General features: G+C 55.4%; 1 protein-coding gene across 4 annotated transcripts in view; it reads left to right on the forward strand.

The window, feature by feature from the left end:
* TNRC18 (trinucleotide repeat containing 18) overlaps nucleotides 1–18,369 on the forward strand; it is a 57,421-nt gene that overhangs the window by 15,173 nt on the left and 23,879 nt on the right. Inside the window, exons 2-16 of one of the 4 annotated variants that reach the window (XM_050905666.1) lie at nucleotides 2,363–2,488; nucleotides 2,944–3,814; nucleotides 3,869–4,746; nucleotides 8,018–8,120; nucleotides 8,547–8,752; nucleotides 8,965–9,111; nucleotides 9,626–9,810; nucleotides 10,550–10,552; nucleotides 10,594–11,017; nucleotides 11,526–12,473; nucleotides 13,125–13,300; nucleotides 14,056–14,192; nucleotides 14,648–14,776; nucleotides 16,677–16,851; nucleotides 17,928–18,288. In XM_050905666.1, coding sequence (XP_050761623.1) covers nucleotides 2,363–2,488; nucleotides 2,944–3,814; nucleotides 3,869–4,746; nucleotides 8,018–8,120; nucleotides 8,547–8,752; nucleotides 8,965–9,111; nucleotides 9,626–9,810; nucleotides 10,550–10,552; nucleotides 10,594–11,017; nucleotides 11,526–12,473; nucleotides 13,125–13,300; nucleotides 14,056–14,192; nucleotides 14,648–14,776; nucleotides 16,677–16,851; nucleotides 17,928–18,288 — 4,869 coding nt within the window. Of the gene's footprint in view, nucleotides 1–2,362; nucleotides 2,489–2,943; nucleotides 4,747–8,017; nucleotides 8,121–8,546; nucleotides 8,753–8,964; nucleotides 9,112–9,625; nucleotides 9,811–10,549; nucleotides 10,553–10,593; nucleotides 11,018–11,525; nucleotides 12,474–13,124; nucleotides 13,301–14,055; nucleotides 14,193–14,647; nucleotides 14,777–16,676; nucleotides 16,852–17,927; nucleotides 18,289–18,369 lie in introns of all 4 variants that reach the window. The other 3 variants (XM_050905663.1, XM_050905664.1, XM_050905665.1) reach the window with 3 other exon arrangements.

Raw genomic sequence — 18,369 nt, forward strand, 5'->3', positions numbered from 1 at the left:
TGCTCCCTGCTTCAGCAGAGCGGCTAGAAAACCTCTGTGACAGCTCGTCTTATGCTGGGCAGCTGGAGGGGATTTCATCTGTCCTTTGGACACTGTCATCCCACAGTTCCTCGTTCTTTCGGCCAACCTTTCCACTCCTCCTCATCCTCTTCCTGCAGCCCTGGGCTGAGGCTGGGTCCCTGTGGTGGGATGTGATAATGCTGATTGCAGAGGAGGACCCAGAGCATTTGAGGCTGGGGCTGACCCTGTGTTATCCCTGGGCAGGATAAGATGCTGCAGGCAGGTAGCTGCCCCAGTAGGACCAGGGATGTAACCGGTACCAAAATGCCTCTTTGGGTACCAGTAGCTTAAGCTGTGTGCAGGTGTCCCTGTGCTGGATGGCAGGGCTGGATCGTGTCCCCTTTCTGGAGCTCTGCAGGTGGCTTCGTGTCCTTGCACCATGTGCAAGTGGGGACATGCCATGGGCATCTGTGCACGGTGGTGTCTGCAGCGTGGGGTGTGTCTCACCACGAGCTCCATGCCGGTGCTGTCGCCTGCTGGAGCAGCTGCAGCTGGGATCAAGGTCTGGCTGGAAGAAGGGGCTCACATGGGGATGTCTGGGGCCAGGGCCACTGGGCTGGTGTGGCTTGGGGTGCTCCAGGGCTTGGCCGTGCTGCAACCATGTGCTCTGCCGGATGGGACTCACGTTCCCTTGGAAATGTGTCGCTCCTGCTCCAGCCGCTGGCTCGTCGCCAGCCCAGCCGTGCCGGAGCGGCGCGGTGGAGGTGACGCGGCCAAGGCAAACGTGCTGTGGAGTGGAGCTGCTCACAGCTAAGCCGGGCTAGGTGCTCCTGGGTGCTACCCAGCACTCTCCAGCCCTGGAATAAGAAAAGGTGTTTGGAAATGCTCCAGTGTGAAGGTTTTGGGGTTACCAAGGAGAGGTGTGAATGTGTGTGCACGCTCAGTGCCTTTACAGCACCCTGCACAAGATTAAATAGCAAGTTTTACCTGCTGGGAATGGGCTCTGCATTGAACTTCATGGGCACAGCAGCTCCCTGGTCCTGCCGCTGGAGGGTTGGCGTGGGCGGGTGATGCCGCTGGGAGCTGTCGGGTGATGGATCTGGGCCAGGAGCTGTGCGGAGCACCGCGTCAGTGAAGCACATATGCCAGGATGCAAACATGTATGTGAAAGAGATCCCGGCTGTCTAAATAATGTGAAATATTGACTAGCTCTCGCAGATGGTGCTCCACGTGCAGCTTCGGGGACTGAACTTCTCTGTCTCCTCTTGGGTTTTGGTGTGATGTTGTTTTGATCCAGTTGGATGCTGGACTCTTGACAAACTTGTTGCCTGGTTGCTTTCAGTGGGATCGTTGAATTTTGGGGAAGTCGGTTGCTGATGGGGTCTGAGGGGAAGGGAGGAGGGTTGCAGAGGGCTTGACTGGCTCCTTCAGACTCTCCTGATGGCTTTGATTCGTTTTTTAAATGATGGCACCAACTGGGATGCTGGTTTTTGCAGAGCATTGGGGTTTGTAGTATTGCGCAGATGCCGTTTGGTGGCAGTGTTGCAGAGGAATTGCTGCCTGTAGCCAAGAGCTTGTGTTATTATCACTATTATGATGATTGTATTCACTGATGAAATGCTGATGATGGTTATTTGCATGAGGACATTGATGGGGCGCCCGCTCTTGGAGGAGGCCCCAGTGTCCAAGACATAATCCAGACTGCTGGAAGCAGGGCCTTGGGGACACGCTGCTTTTGTATCAGTTCGTGGATGGGTGGCAGGTTTTCTGCTCTGTTTTGCCTTCCTCTGGGATAAGGTGCTGGTTTCGGATATGTGAAACTATGCTTTGTGTGAGCTGCTTTGGAGGATGCTCTCGTGTTTTCCCAAAGCCCGTACCCAGTGCTGGGCAGCTGCAGCAGGGACGGGCTGTGTTGGCAAAGCTGTGCTGGCAAGAGGGTCTTATCGCTGCTCAGGAAGCGTGTTGGGGAGTGCCCTCACGCACAGGTCGCTGTACTTGTGATAAAATGGCTTATCGGCCAGGTGGTTCGGTCGTTTAGCCTGCAGATTTAAGGCTCTGCTCAGAAAGCAGCACACTCCATTTGCAGTTCACCGGCTGCAAAGTTAGAGCCCCGCAGAGGTGCAAGGGGCGAGCTGGGGGACCCACAGTGAGGGGGTCAGTACCTGAAGCGGGGGTCCCGAGCAGTGCTCCCCACCGTGGGCCGCGTGCGGTGTGCGTTGCCGCATGCGTCCTCGCAGCCGCCGTTCCTGGCACGCGAGGGACCGACAGCCACAACAGTCTGTGCTCCTGCGGGGCTTGTTCCAAGGCGGCGTGCTGCTTAGGCTGAAACATGTTTCCCTCTTCTGTTTCCCATTTTCTGCAGGCTTTTCCCATCTGCCTAACGGGCTCTACCCATCGTACATTCCCCTGAGCCACCTCGAGCCCCCCAGCGCCGGCAGTCCTCTCCTGGCCCAGCTGGGTCAGCACAGCCTCTTCGAGTCGCAGAAGGGTGAGTCTGGGTCCCCACGCACCCTTCCCCTCGGTCACCCCTGAGTGCTCGCCCTGTCCTTTGAGCTTGTTTGGCTGCTGGAGCTGCTGGATGCTGGGATGTTGAGGGTGAAAAGCAGGAACCCCCTGGGGTTATCATCCAGGGATGTTTCCTGGCCTTAGCGGTACCAAGGTCTTGGATGTGGCTGTGCTGTGGGGAACCTGGCCAGGTCCCTCCTTGAAGCCCCCACGTGCTGCCGCATCACAGGGCTCAGCGTGCATCGGAGACAGGGCTGTCCTGTGTCCCACCTGGGCCACATGGAGGTACCTGCCTGGTCTCCTCTGCTCTGGTCCTTCCTGGCCACGTCTGAGACATCCTTGAAATGTGTTCCCTCCTGGTTTGCCACCTCTTGCCTGTCTGTGTGGGACTGAAGGGGTTGGAGGCCCATGGTAATTTTGTTTGGTTTTGCTCTGCAGATGGGTTCTACCTGTCCAGCCACGCGGGCCAGTCTGCTTTGCACCCGCAGCCTCCCCTCTCGAGGACCGCGGGCAACCACACGTCGAGCACTTTGCTCCGGGAGAAGGACCTTGGGCAGCTGCACAAGAGCTCGAAAGAAGGCCTGAAAGACCCCGGCGGGAAGGAGCGGGCATGCCGGAGCGATCTGTCCATGCCTTTTGCCAAGAAGGAGGGCAAGCCGAAGGAGGAGCCCCGGCCCCGCAGCGTGGTAGACCTCACGCAGGACACCAAGCCCGACAGTGACCGGAAAGTGAGCGTGGTGGAGAAGGCGGTGAAGGTTGGCGAGCGTCTCTCGCCGTTCCTGGCCGAGCACATGCCAAGTCGGGGCATGGGCGGTGGGGAACCCAAGTCCAAGAACCCACTGCAGAGCTCTTCCCTCAGCAACTGCAACGGTGGCGGGGACCCCATGCTGAAGGTCCTGGGTGCCGAGCAGGACCGCTGTGCCAAGGATCCCGCTCGGCACGATGAGAACATGAGGCCTTCTGCGCACGCCCATGCTGAGCGGCTGAAGCGGGGGGAGCCCCTCCTGCCCTCCGTGGGCGCTTTGCACGTCTCCTGCAGCTGCCCGTCCCCGCACCCCTCGCAGCCGGGGAAGATGACGCCGGCCACGACATTCCCTCCGCAGCCTGTCCATTCCAGCATGTACACTATCTTCCCGCCGGCCAAGGAGCTGGGGAGGGAGCACAAAGTCATCGCCCCCACCTTCGTGCCTTCGGTCGAAGCCTATGACGAGAGGAGCGGGCCCATCCAAATCGCGTCGCAGGCCCGTGACAACAAGGTGAAGGACAAGGACCTTGGCAAGGTGGGGGTGCTGCAGTCGCCCACGGAGCGGTGCCTCACGGATGCCTCCCGCACGCTCTTGTCCCAGGACTTTTCTTGCCACAGCGATGCCAAAAGGATGGAGGCTCTGAGGGAGAAGGGCTCGGTGATCAGGGCGAACTCCATGGCACTGAAGAGACAGGTCACTTCGGAGCCCTTCCTCAACCGGCCGGGGCTGGGCTCTCCGGAGAGCAGGGAGTTCCTGGCCTCCAAGGACTTGCTGAAGCCGAGTCCGGAGGCAGAGCACCGCCCCTGCGAGCGGGACCGCTTCCAGCGATCCAGCTCCAAAGAAGCGGCGAAGGTCTACGGCACTTTGGACTCCTCCCGGCAGCACCTGGACCACGGTCAGCTGAAACCGCCCGAGCAGAAGTGGAAGCCCTTTGAGATGGGCAACTTTGCCACCACGCAGATGGCGGTGCTGGCTGCGCAGCACAACCACGTCACCCGGGCAGAGGAGGAAGCCAAGAAGGTCTACCTTGACCCCAGCGGCTTGCCGCGGTCCTCGGTGGTGGGCTCACGGGGCGCTGCGGACGTCCTCCACCCCGCCTCCCATGGCGAAGGGTCGGCCATGCAAAGCCTCATCAAGTACAGCGGCAGCTTTGCCAAGGAGACGGCGTCCCGGCAGAGCTGCGGCAAGAAAAGCCCCTTTGGTGGCTTGGGGAACGTGAAGTTGGACTCTTCGCAGCTGGGTGCCTCCAAAGTGCAGCAGCTGCTGTTGCAGCAGCCAGCAAAGCAGCTGAAGAGGGACCCCGAGAGACCCGAGAGTGCCAAATCCTTTGGCCGCGAGAGCATCGGCTCCCAGGGTGAGGTGGAGGTGAGGCATTTGCCCGTCGGCATTGCCGTGGCTGTGGCCCGGCAGAAGGACAACAGCAGCAGTAGCAGCAGCAAACTGGGGCCCAGCTTGGCAGACCGGGATCGCTCACTGTCTCTCAGCAGCATCAAAGGTAGGTTCCCCAGACCTGTCTCAGGACTTCCCTGCGGGATCTGTTCCCTAGGGAGAGCAGCCACCCAGTGCAGGCTGTGTGGCATGAGCTGAGTTTGGCATCCTCAGCTCCCTTTGCCCGCCATTCCCAGCCAAGGGCATGTTGTAAACCACAGTGGGGAGCAAGACTCCCTGCGCAAGCGGGAGTCCCTTTTCCCTGCTTCCATCCCCTCTATCAACCTCCAAGGACAACCCCTCCCCATGAGTCTGATCCCCATTAGCAAAGGCAGTGACAGAGAAACCCCTTAATCCACATTTGTGCTGGTGTTTTAATCTCATGGGTTTGATTTAAGCCATGGTGCTGGCAGGAGGGGGATGGCTCCGGTGAGCTTTTTGGTGCTCTGCTTGGCTTGTGTAGCACAATAACGCCTGGAGGCTGCCCAGCATGGGGAGAGCTCGGCTCTGGCGTGCCAAGGAGCGATGCGAAAGCGAGCGGCCGGCGAGCGATGGTTGGCTTTCCATTTTTAGCCTTCACCGTTCCCATTTTTCTGCCTTTGCCCCCCTCTCCCGAACCTCAGTGGCGAGAGGCAGTTTCTCCCAGCCAGCAGCCCCTCTCCCCATTCCCATCACCTCCCGTCGCCCTCCCCGCGGCTGGGCAGAAGCTGACCGAGGACCTCGTGGGCAGCACAGGGAGCTGCTTGTTCAGCCGTTCAATCGTCCCAGACCCTCCCAGCTTGCGTTAAATGTAATTTACTGAGCCGAACTAAAAGGCTGCAAACAAGGGTTGAATTCTGGCAGGCCTCTGGGCTCGTTGCTAAGTGATGCAGTTGGCTTTCAGACAGAAAACAAGACTGCTTTTCTCCTCCTCTCGCCCCCAAATGCTGCCCCCCCTTTGTGTGCCAGGAGATATTCGTCTAATAACATTAGCTTGCTTGCGCTGAGTGGACGGTGCTTGAATGTTTAGACCTTTTAAGAAGGAGAAAGCAGGCTTTAGTTGGCTAATCTGTAGTATTTGGCAAGTAAAATGCAAGTATTTAGTGCCGGGCATTGGTTGTCAAGGAAACGGACCTAAGCCTTTCCTCCATGCATAACTGATTGAATTTTTCTATGTGGTCTGTGCGTCATGTTCATATATATAGACAAAATGATCATTCACTGTCTGGACAATCGTCGGTCTGTACAGAAAAGGGACCGTCCTGTCGGCGGGATGGGGGCTAGGCGGGAATTAGAGGCATAAGAAAGTGTGTGTGTTTGGATGGGGGATGAGAAAAAGATGATAAATATCTATAATATAGATGAAAAAATCTATAAATAACGGAGCGCAAGTAATGTAGATGGGAGAGGGAGGAGCGGAGATAAAATAACAAAATGATGTGTTTCTAATAAAAGGCTGGGGGTGGGTGTCAACTCACCTTGTGCCAAGGAAGGGAGGGAGGCTGCGAGTTAACCAAGGGCTTGCTCCATATTGCTGACACCAAAGAGGCAGTTGGGCATCGATTGGGGAAAATAAATAGGAAAAGGGGCTCCAAGGGGGCAAAACCTGGGCTAGGGGGTGGAAGGGGATTTGTGTGTGAGTGGGGATGCTGGTGGAGAGGCAGGGAGGGATGCTGGGGCTCCGGAGGGATTCGTGAGCCCCGGTGCCTCATGCCGTGGAGGCTGGGTGGTAAAACTGAGCAACGGAGGCTGCATGGGGCATCATTCAGTGAGTCGAGGAGGGGCTGGTTGGGGACAGCCACTCCTCACGGTGTCCTGGCAGGCTGCAAGGGCAATGTGATGACCCTGGAAAGTCCTTCGGGAGGGAGAGGTGTGTGGCAGGTTTTAAAGCATCTTTGCCTTCTGCCTGAAGCCCATGGAAGGAGCCTTGGGGAGAGGAGCCGGGAGAGATGTTGTCTTGTTCCTGGATTCCTTCTGACAGTAAAAGCTGAGGGAATTGGAGACTTGACAGCGAAAAAACCATGGGCTGTCCAGGTTTGTGGAAATACACAGCGGAGCTCTCCTTGAAAAGACTGCCTGTCAGCAGAATAGACTTGATGTTCCGAGATGCTTTTCCCATGTGCCAAACCTTATCCAAACGGGAGAGTGAGGACCCTGGAAAGGGCTGCTGGGGAGCCAGAGTGCAGCCGTGCGAGGCTGTGCTGTGCCACTGAGCCCCGTGGGGTGCAGAGCGTTGCCCGGGCAGGGGATGTGCTGGCAGGGAGCACTGAGAGCTGGGGGGAAGCAGACACCTTCCTCCTGGCCCCATTAGACCGGCTGGCTGCTTGCTGGAAGCAGGGCTGGGATTTGGGAGCAGATCATATCACCAAAGCGTAACATGGAGAGGGGCAACAGGGAATTGTGGAAAAAATGCATATGCAAGAAAGAAGCTAGGGAAAAAACTAGGGAAAAGCAAGTCTAAAATCAGGCAGCTGAGGTGAAGACCTTGGATAAAATAAGGGAAGGGTGGATCCAATACCTGGTCCTGGCAGGGCCAAGCGAGGCACTGCTGTTCACTCCTGTGAAGGTGCTTCCTAAACTCTCGCAGATGCAGCAGCTGCCATGCCAGGCTGTATTTGCAAGAGCTGTTCTGATTCTGGACAAGCCATTTCTCCAGCCAAACATCCAGCCCCTCTTTTTGGACTCTTGCCCTCATCTGCCATATGTGTCCCTGCCTCGTCAGACCCTTTCTTGTTGCATGACTCAGGGCGGGATGCAGATTCCTGCTAACAGGTTGAATTGCAGAGGGGAGCACGCTGATTTGGTGAGGGTCGGTAGTGTTGGTTCTGCCTGTTGCAGAAGGACAGGGATTTGGAGCATACCCAGTGCTCCCAGACTGGTTTACAAGAGCAGAAGGTGCTTCAGAAGGTGCAGAGATAAAATCCTCCCCCTTGCGAGATGTGCTAAGCAGGACTGTGGTTTGATGCAGGGATTTAGCTGGGCCTCATCTCCTTCTGAGATGGGAAATCTGCCACTGTCCTTCAGCAAAAATGGTCCCGTTGGTCCTGTTGCTCCCAGGCTGGTGGCCGTCCTGTCCTGGGAGACCGGCCTGGCCTGGCGAGTGGCTCCTTTGATGGCTTGGAGACACGAACCTCAAACCACATGCAGCTGGGTGCTACTGGGAGCCACCTTAGTGAGAGTATCTTGATCACATAGACAGCCTTGCCCAGTCCTTTAGGACTTGAGCCTGATATAGTCTTGGGGACAGTGGCATTTGGGTGTGCTGGCTCCTAGGGTACTGCCTCTCCATGCCCAGAGGAGAGGGCACAGCTTTCCCCCAGACTGTTTCTTGTGTCTGATGGTGCTGGGTTGTCTCTTAGGGCACGGACGCTCAGAAGATGACTGTGGGGATGAGAGGAGCCGCCACCGGGACAGCCACCTCCTGGCAGGGCGCTTGGAGCGGGATCAGGAGAAGCTGCTCAGGTGAGGGTTGGAGGGAGATGGGGTCTCTTGCCACAGTGCCACAAGCAGAGCTCGGTGGCAGCCTGTCCGGAGAGGGGACAGGGTTGCGTCAATCCTGGTGTAGCTGCTGGCACCAGCCTTGCTGGTGCAGAGAGGAGCGCTGAGTGGGGTACCATGGGGTTATAGGCAGATCCTGAATCCGCAGCAGAGCAGTCCTAATAGACTGCTGCAAATCTGTGCCTACTCCAAAGGGATGGAGAGATGGGATGTTTTATTCTGGACATGATGTTAACCACCTCCATCACAGCTCTCCTTGAGTGTCTGACCCTGGTTTGCAAACATACTCATTCTGCAGACTGGTCCATACCCCTGGGCTCCTCCAGCCATGCAGTAACCTGCAGTGCTCAGACCCTCCCTCACTCTCTCTCTTGCCTCCTCCATCACCAGAGAGAGCAAGGAGCTGGCAGATTTTGCCCGGATACACCCCTCCAGCTGCGCCACGAACGGTTTGAACTCCAACCTCATGGTGACGGGAGGCCCAGCCTTGACGGGCTCCGGGCGCTGGTCTGCAGACCCGGCTTCGCACTTGGCAGCCCACCCCTGGCTCCCCAGGACAGGGAGCCCCTCCATGTGGCTGGCCGGCCATCCCTACGGTGAGTGCCCTGGGAGGGAGCGATGTGTCCATGGGCTGTTCACACTGATGGAATCCAGGGAGAGGTGTTGCTAAGTGCCCAGTGAGGCTGCTGTCTGATCACAGGGGAAAGGGAAGGAGGTATTTTGGAGCAATCAAATGGTAGATGACTTCTTGCGTGGGTAGGAGCTGCCTGCATCCCCTGAGTTGTGACTGTGGTGTTTCTTCTTCCAGGACTTGGTCACCCTTCCCTGCACCAGGGCATGACTCCAGGCTTCCCCCCTGCCATGGGGGGAGCTCTCCCTTCCGCCTACCAGTTTGCCAGAGACCCGCAGTCGGGGCAGCTTGTTGTGATCCCCAGCGAGCACTTGCCGCACTTCGGTAAGGCTGTGAGCGTGTCCCTGAGGACCGTGCTTTGACAGCTGTGGAGGAAACAGGCTTTGGAGAGGGCTGGATAGGAGCGTACGTACCTGTGGGGACCAGCAGCCACAGCTCTAGGGTGGGCATGGCTAACCTCTTGTTAGATGTGTGTCGGAGATGGAAATGTGTAATCTGCAGCGGTGGCTCCTCATCCCTTGCAGGACCCCGTAGTGTTTGAGTCCTTGGTTAGGAGAATCTACTCATGGGCTCAGCCAGGGACAGTCAAACCAAGGGTGCCTAGAGAGCAAAGCAAGTCAGACGGCCCCAGGACCCATAGGGTGGTGGGAGTGGGGCTGCCAAGGGGAAGACAGCACGCTTTCCCCTCTGCATTTCTGGTTGCGTTTCTGCATAGCCCGATGTTTGGCATCCCCCACGCCCTGGGACTGGGGTAGAGACACTTGCCCTGAGCGATCCTGAATCCTCTAGCCATCCCCATCCTCCTGCCTCCCTGACTGCATCTCTGCTCACTCCCCAGCGGAGCTGATGGACCGGGCGCCCCCACTGTGGCCCGCCATGTACCCCCCGACCAGGAGCTCCCTCCAGCATGCTCACCAGCTCCAGCTCCTCTCTCATCAGCAGCTGCTGCGGCAGCACGAGCTGTACATCCTGCAGCAGCAAGCAGCCCACGCCATGGAGCTACAGAGAAGTGCCCAGCTCGTGGTAGGTTTTCAAGAGCTTCTTGCTTGGGCGTGAAACGAGCCTGAAGTTGGAGTGTCTGGGGGGAAAAAAGCAGCTGTGCCTGTGGTGCAAGTGTGTCTCACGGGTACAGATGCGTTGAGCGATCCTGCCCTGGTCCCTGGGATATGAGGCATTCAGTGGATCCTGCACAGTTAGGGTGGGTTTTGGAGGGGTTTGGTGGAGAGCCGTTGAGCAGTGCTGTCAAGGAGAGCTGCCCAGCAGCAGCACGACCTTGATTCCTTCCCTAGGGATGTCTCTGTTTAGCTGAGTGGTTTCATCCCTGGTCACCTGCAAACAAACCTCCTGAGTGGCTCAAAGCAGCAGCTGCAAAACTGGCAGCAATCACGCTGGGTCCTGGAGCCAGCTCTCATTCACCAAATGATTTTGGAAGTTGTGAGCTTTCATTTGGGTGTTTTACACCCATTTAACTTTTATAGTGGTCATCTGGTTTTCAGCCTTCATTTTACATCTGTGCTTGCTAGGCTGGAGGCTTAGAAATAGAAATGGTTTGCTTTAGTTGTAAGTGAAAGCTGAGACACCCTTCACATGACTCCCGGAGCTGGGAATTTGTAAAGAAAGCTATCACAGATCAGTATCACCCTCCATCAGGTTGGTCTTAAAATGATGTTGTACTGGGGAACGTGTGTTTTATTCCAGTGTGTATTTGGTAAGACCATGTTTTGGTCTTCCTTGGTGGTAGGTCTGTGCCGCTTCCCAGGAGCAGGTAGAGGTGTCGTGCTGAGTTTTGCTCTGTTCTTGTTGCAGGAGAGATTGAAGGCAAACGAGCAGCGTGCGGATATGGAAGAGAAGGTGACGAAACGGAGCCTGGACAGTGCCAAATCAGGCCTTTCCTCCTCTGCCCCGGGACTCGTACACCGAAAACCACCCGTGCTGTCTCCCAGCGCCTCCACGTCCTACAGCAAGGCTGTGAGTCCACCTCCCCTCTCTCCCAGGGCCTCACCCGTGTCTGTGCTCAAAGCTGAGGTGATCCAAAAGATGGAGGAGCCACCTTCGCAGCCAGCCTACTCCTACCCTGCCACCCCCAGCTCCCACCCTTCCAGCCCGCCCCCCGCCTCTCCACCCCCTGCCCCTGCCATCCCTCCAAAGGAAGAGGCGCCCGAGACCGTGGAGAAGAAAGACCTGGAGCTGGAAAAAGAGGCTGCCGGTCCATATCAGGCCTTGTTCCCAGGTAAGAGAGCCCTGCTTTGGCAGAGTCCCGTTGTGTTTGTGCCTGCCTCCCTTTTTCTCCTCGGCTCTTTCCTGCTTCCATCCCTTCCCCTAGAGAAAACCACGTAGCTCCTCTAAAAGGCAGGGGAGGGGCAAGGACCAGGGGTGGTGTGATGGACTGGGATCGATGCCTGGGTCGTAGGGGCACCTGGGGCTGTAGCCTGTCTTCTTCCCTTGGGTCGAGCCTGGGTCGGTTCCTCCAGGGCTGAAGTCTCAGTGGGAGAAGGATGTAAGAAGCAGATCTCTCTCCAGTTGCAGGAGAGTGCTGGAAAGGTGGAGAAGGGACCTCTGGGGTGCTGCTGCCTGTGGCAGCTTGGCCAGGAGAGAGGTGCCCAAAGCAGCTACTGCTTGAGAACAGGAAGAGACGAGAGGTGATGGAAGCAAAGGGAACCCATCTCTATGCCTTAGTGAGAGAGAAGGTGCTTTGGAGACCCAGCCATTACACAGCCTGTCCTTCTGATATCTTGCAGAGATCCCCCCGGGATATCCATTCCAGTCCCTGCCTCCCTCCTTTGGAAGACACTATCCCTACCTCCTCCAGCCCACCGCAGCATCTGATGCGGATGGCCTGGCTCCTGATGTCCCGCTGCCTGCTGAAGGCTCTGAGCACATGGAGCTTTCCCCAGAGGTCAAGCCCATCCACCTGTCTCCGTCCAAAATACTAGAGCCCATCCAAGCAGCAGCAGAAGAGGAGTCCTTGGAAGAGAGGGTGAAATCAGAGGTGCAGATGGAGGAAAGCCAAGAAGGCATCTGTGAGCAGGACATGGGGACTCTGAACATCACCGCCTCTGCAGCCGTCCCAGTGCAGAACGTGGACAATTGCAATCTCCTGTTGCATCAAGGTGATGCCCTGGGTGCTATGGAGCAGGACCAGGAAGACCTCCAGAGCTGTCCACCTCCTTACCAGGTTGTGGCCTGCCCTGCAGAAGCAGAGGCTCAGGAAGAGACTGGGAGTGGAGCAGAAGCCTGCTCCATGCACATGGACTATGACGGTTCCCTCGTGCACGCGGAGACCGAGCCGCCTGAGATGGACTTGACACCCCAGCAGGAAGAGGCCTCTGTAGCCATGGATCTGCAGAGCACTGATGTGCCCCGGGGGAGGGAGTTTCCCAACCTGCCACCCGAGGAGGGGGAGCAGGGGCCAGAGATCCCTTCCTACACGGAAGAGGCCATCTCTTGCCAAATCCCAGCTCTGGACATCAAGCCGGGTGACCCGCTGGCTGGGATGAACGCTTTGGTGGCTGCCACAGAAATGCCTCAGGCTTGTTCCTTGTTGACTACCACCAGTGTCACTCCATCCCAGATGAAGGTGGAGGTGTTACCTGACCAGGCCTTGGAGCACTCCTTCCTGCAAGGGATCACTTTGCTGAGTGAAATTGCAGAGATGGAGCTGGAGAAACGGAAGCAAGAAATGCAAAGTAAGTCCTGAGTTCAGAGTGTGACCAGCCTTGGGCCAGGTTGGGTCTCCCTGCATATGGTCCCTGCGCTCTCCGTGCGGGCAGAGGAGCCAGAGGCACAGGTGGGATCTCTTGCAGCCTCAGCCAGGCAGCAAGGATAGCATTGCCCTGAGCTGCAGGAGCGGCTGGTACTTTGGATGGAGTTGGAGCAGGGTTTTTGTTGCAATAGGCTGAGCTACGTGTGGCTTTTGTACTGCTCTCCCCTTCCAAAGGCCCTCGCCATGTCTAGACAGTTTGTGGTATGCGTAGCGGAAACGGAGCCCCACTTGTCGAGAGCTGCCAGGGTAACACCCTTCTGGCAGGCACTGAGTCTACAGTCTGTCGGAGTTTGGCACAAGAGGCCCCAGTAGCTCCAGATGATGCTTTCCAAGAGCTTGGCAGGTCCTGAAAAGATCTCACCTTCCAGTAACTTCCTGAGGTGAGACGTGATGGGAACTGCCAGTTGCACCACGGCTGGGTACAACAGGAGATCTCAAGTGGGGGCCAAGGGTGGCTGGGAGGCTCCTTGAGCTGCCATGGTCCAGAAAGGGACATCAGCCTCTCCTTGTGCCTGCTGGAGGAACAGTCTTGGAATGGGAACCTCTATAGCTTTTTTTTTTCTGTCCTTCCCAGCAGGTCCAGAGACTTTCCCTGTCCGGCCAACGCTGGAGAGTTTGCTGGCTGCCAGCACCCACATGCTCATGGAAGTACTTTCCACCCCCTTTATGGAAAGTCTGAAAACCATCCGGCTGCCTCGAGAGCTGAATCCCAACAAAAAGTACAGCTGGATGCAGAAGAAAGATGAACCCGTAAGTAGCTCTTAGTGTGGCTGAGCCTGAAAAGCCACAGTGCATCCACTCACCGCAGCTTGCTCTTCCAGCCACAGTTTGCCACCCGGCTTGTGCTGCCTTTCTGCATTCAGCAAAGCGAGCCGACGCTTCCCTCGTGTCGCGTTCGTAGCTGTGCAGGAGACGGTGTGGTGTGATTTAGCTTCCTCCCTTGTTTGTGAATTAACACCGTTGAATTCAGCAGGACCCTCGGCAGCCCTAGAAGTGGCGTTTGTAATACAAAGCCAGCAGGAACTCGTATGTTACTGCTTTGGCAGGAGGGGGATAAATAAAGATAGTGGCAGGGGGTTTTTCCTTGTTTTTTTCTTTGCTGACTCTTCCCCCTGGGAAAGACTGACAAATTATTTTGTACCTAGCAAGTAAGTGTTCCAAGACAGGGAATATTTTGATCTGTCTTTTTAAATAAGGGAAGAGAGACTCCATGGGTGTATTTTATCCTGCAGGTTCTTTCTCAGGGTTGCTCTCCCTCAAAGCTGATACCATCCCATGCGTAACCCACAGAACATCTTCACTCCGCTGGCTTTGCTTGGGTACGGCTCTAGGGCTGTGCTTGTTGTGGGCGAGGGTGCTCTGGTCCACTGTCGGCATGGAGGGCTTCCCTGCCAGGGTGCAGATCTTGGCCATTGCAAGGGCACCCCAGTGTGCACCACCCCCGTCTAGGTGAGGAGCCTGGACATGTCCTGACCTTCTCGCCCCCTCTTGCCTCCCCACCCTAGATGTACTCCATCAAATCGGCCATCGAGAACATGGACGCGATGGAGCTGGACTACAGGATGAGGCTGGCGGAGCTGCAGCGGCGGTACAAGGAGAAGCAGCGGGAGCTGGTGAAGCTGCAGCGCCGCAGGGACTCCGAGTAAGTTGCAGGCTGCTCACTCGGTCTTTTTTTTTTCAGCTGGGCACTTTCACTGCCTCTCGGTCCGGGAGAGAAAACAGCCCTCCATCCCTCCCTCTGTCCTCTCCTCCTGGTACGGCCCGCCAGAGCTTTGCACAACACACTCCTAGGCTATGTGACACGACAACCTGATCACTGGTGAATGCAGCTGGGAGACCGTATTAGAGACAACCTTGGCTTCAGCAGCTCAGTTTAGCAGTTTGGTGACAGGCGAAGGTTCTGGGTTGGCTCCCGTTCTTGCTTGCTTTCTTTTAATTTTTTTCCCTTTTTCTTCTTTTTTGGATTTATTTGCTTTATTTTTTTTTTTCCTGTTTGTTTTGCTTTTTGGTTGCAAAATTTGATTTTGCCTTTTTTTTCTTTGCCTTTTTTTTTTTTTGTTGCCTTGGTTAACAGTGAAGCGTGTGGTTTTTTTAAAGGGAAAAGCATGACGAGAAAAGTAGAAGCTTGGCGAGAAGAGGCCCTGGAAGGCCCAGGAAGAGGAAACTTGGATCAAGCGCTCTGTCACCCATTAAGGAGAGAGGGAAGAGTGACAGCAAGAGTGGAAAGTAAGGCTGGAATTTGGGGAAGACGGGAAAATGGCAGGGTCGCTGCACCAGGGTCTTACTTGGGGAGAGCATCTTGGATGCAGCGGGGGCTCACCGTGGCGTTGTTGTTGGCAGGCCAGTCTCTGGCAGCAGTGGTGTTGTGGAAGCGTGTGCATTTAACGTGAGTGTGTCCTTACAGTGGGAATATGGTGCCAGCGTCCTCCCTCCCCGCTGGTAGAGCACGTGTCTGTGGTGTTGGGTGCAAGTAGGACAGGCTGAGTTGAGCAGCGATGAGGTGATACGGAGCAGCCGGCTGGGCAGGGACCTGTAGGTGAGCTCTTGGTGTTGGGGAGCGCATCCTCGTGTGTTTTCAGGAGAGCGGACGGTGCAAGCGGGTGCTGTAGAGCTAATTGCAGGGATGTTGATGTCAAAAACTGGAAGGACAGGGCTATTCCAGGTTATCTACTTTGTAGGGCCTTTCTGCTGGGTTTCTGCTGTCTTCATCTCTGTTCCCTTAATCAGTGGGAGTTGGTTTCGCCTGACCTCTCTCTTTCAAGTGTCTGGATCATTCTCTCTTCTGCTTTTTTCTCTTTTGCAAGTCCAGCTGCTCTTGTTTGGATGCCTGGATCTCACCACTGTTGGCCATCTAATCACCCATAGATGGCCACGTCTCTCCAATGGGAAGGCACTTCCAAGCTGCCTCCCTGCGTGCTACATATTTTTGCAAATGTCATTTCAAGACTACAAATTAGATTCAGGTGCCCAGCTCCCACTGACCATGCGCTTCTGAAAATCTGTCCTCTTGGTGGCTCTGTGTTTTGCTCTTCGTGTTTGGATGGCTGGACAGGCTGGAGGCATCCAGAGGTGGCTGGAGTTGTGCATGTGTGCGTGCATGATCGTGTTGCGTGTGCATGTCCCCGCATCACAGGAATGCTTGAGCAGCCTGGCGTGGGAGATGGAGATGCACCCTCAGCCAACGTCCAGGGCCTGAGGTGTTGGTTTAGCTGTCTGCGGAGGTCAGCAGAGAGGACGGAGGGGAGGGGAAATGCTTGGAAGCTGAGGAGGCTGCCCCGTGTCAGTGGCTTTTAGGTGGTGGTATGACCTGGGCCAGCAGGCTTAGCGTGAAGGAGGTGGCATATGAGAGCTTTTAATGGAGGCTTGGTAGAGATCTTGAGGTGTTGACTGATCAGCCATCAGATAGTTACTGGAGACAGCTGGGGAGCAGTGAAAGATGTGCTTCTAGTCTCACCTACTTTATTTTTTGGGTTTTTTTTTATTATTTATTTACCCTCTCCTTTTCCTCCAAATCCCGAAGCGAGACCGAAGACGTAGATCACAAATGCCTCTCACAGAGGGGCTGGGCTTGTAAAGCAGATTCCCTGTCCTTTGAGTGAGCCAGTCCCTGCAGTGCCCTTGTCCCTCTGTGTCACCCTGCGTGGCACTTCCTTACCACCTCCTTGCTCATACCGGAGCAACCAGAGCAAGTGTCTGGGCAGTGAGGCACCTCCCTGGTCCTTGGGAATCTCTCTCTGCACCTACAGAGTCCATGAAAGTAGAGGTGGGAAAAGACCTACAGGACCAGCTCTGCTGTCTGTCCTTCCCTCTGCTGCTCTGTACCAAATCAGGCACTTTTTGGTGGCTGTTACTCAAGACACCACATACTTCCTTTCAGAGACCACCTTGCAGGTCTCTGATTTCAGGCACCCTCATCTGTGCTGGAGGCCAAGAGTGTGCAAGAAGGGCTCCTGGGCTCTCCTGTTTTATGGAAAACCTTGTCCAAACTGCTGTCACTTCACAGTGGACTTGGCTCCCGCTGAGGATCCCCACTGTCCTAGGAGGCATTTAACCTCATTTTTGAGCTTGGTGGGGATCACAGGGAGGAAAGCCCCCCACCTTGACGCATCCTGTGCTTGGCTTGCAGACTGAGCAAGTCCTTGTTGCTCTCCGAAGACTCTGAGACTGGCGAGGGCATGAAGAAGAGGCACAAAGGGGCCCTCCCGGAGGAGGATGAGGATGTGGAGAGCGGCAGTGGCAAGATGAAAGGGAGGAACCAGAGCTGGGAAGAGCACGATGCGGCTCCCAGCTTCTCAAATGAGGTCAGTGCCCTCACGGGGAACGTGGAGCCACGGGCCAAAAGCAGATCTCTTTCCTGCTTTGCTGGTGTTGGCTTGCACTGATTAACTCCTCCTGATCTTAGAGTGTCTGCTCTCAGTTCATGTGGGTTTAGAAGCTCTTCATGAGAGGACTGTCTGTGCAGCAGAGGAATGTTTGCAAAGGCTAACGTTGGCTTACAGAGGTTGGACCTCTTTGGTAGGCAGCAGAGAGGCAAGCGCCTTCAAGCCAGCCAGAGCATAGCAGTGTTGCACTAGCTCTGAATCCAGAGCAGTGCTTGTCTTATCCCTTTGCCTGTCGAGATAGCGGAGGGGAATGGAGTTTCTGAAGCGAGGGAGGAAAGGGAGTGCAACCTCACTATTTTAAATGCAGGGTTTTCTTCTGCTCGTGCTAAGGCAATGAGATATTTACTGGAGCTTTAAGCTGCTGATGAAATCCAAAACGCATACGGGCGAAGTACTGAGTTACAGCTGCTGTTATCTAGCTGTAGCACATGTAAAGTATATTTACTTTTTTCAAGAAGAAAATACTGAAAAGGATGTAACAGCTCTGGCTGTAATGCAGTGGTGCTGATGCTCTTGCTGAGAGGTATTTGCGTCTTTTTGGTATCCCAGCCTCTGGAGCTGGTTGATTATGTGGAAATCCGTATTTATTTGGCTGGGATTTTGGGTAAAGAAGATTTTTAATTCTTATGATTTAGAGAAGAGCTTGTAAAACCAACCCAAACATATCCTAAAAACTGAAAGGTGTTGTAAAAAAAGAACTCCAAAACATGTTGTTCTACGAACATATGTCTTTTGGAGGAAAATTCAATTTTTCTAACTTAACCTTGTGATTTTGTAGTGCTAGATAAGGCTAAAGCTGTGCTGTTTGCTGACATCTTCCTCTTCTTCCTCCCTAGCACCATGGTGGGTTATGGCAACTGGGGCTTAAGACCATCGTTTTGAGGCCTTATTAACTAGTGTGCATGAGAGACTGTTACGAGGGCTAGGAAAATTCCTCAGGTCTGCCATGATATCTGCCCTATATTCACCTGTGTCTCTTCCTTTCACCTCGGCAGTTAAAGCTCAAAAAGAAGAAGGTGCCATCGGATCAGGAGCAGCTGGCCAGCAAGCTTGACAAGGCCCTGTCGCTCACCAAACAAGACAAGCTCAAATCCCCCTTCAAGTTTGCCGACAGCTCTGGGGGAAGGCCGAAAACTAGTGGAGGTGGCAGCAGGTACCTCCCACCCCACGAGGCTCTGCCGAGCAAGGAGGAGAAGAGCCTGGCCAAAAACCTGGGCCTGTCACTGAAAACCACCAAGGAAGGTAAAAACAAAGTGGCTGCCAAAATGAAGAAGATGGAGGTGGGGTTAAAAGTCAAAAATCAGCTCAAGGTTTCCCATTCACCAGCAATATCTGAAGTTAGCAGCTACTCCTATAGTAAGTAACCCCTCATTTATCTCTTCTTACAGTGTAATCTGTTGTGGGGGCTTGTGGTGGGGGTTTCTCGCCTCTTGGAAG

This window comes from Gymnogyps californianus, chromosome 15, assembly GCF_018139145.2.
Source record: "Gymnogyps californianus isolate 813 chromosome 15, ASM1813914v2, whole genome shotgun sequence".
NCBI lineage: Eukaryota > Metazoa > Chordata > Aves > Accipitriformes > Cathartidae > Gymnogyps > Gymnogyps californianus.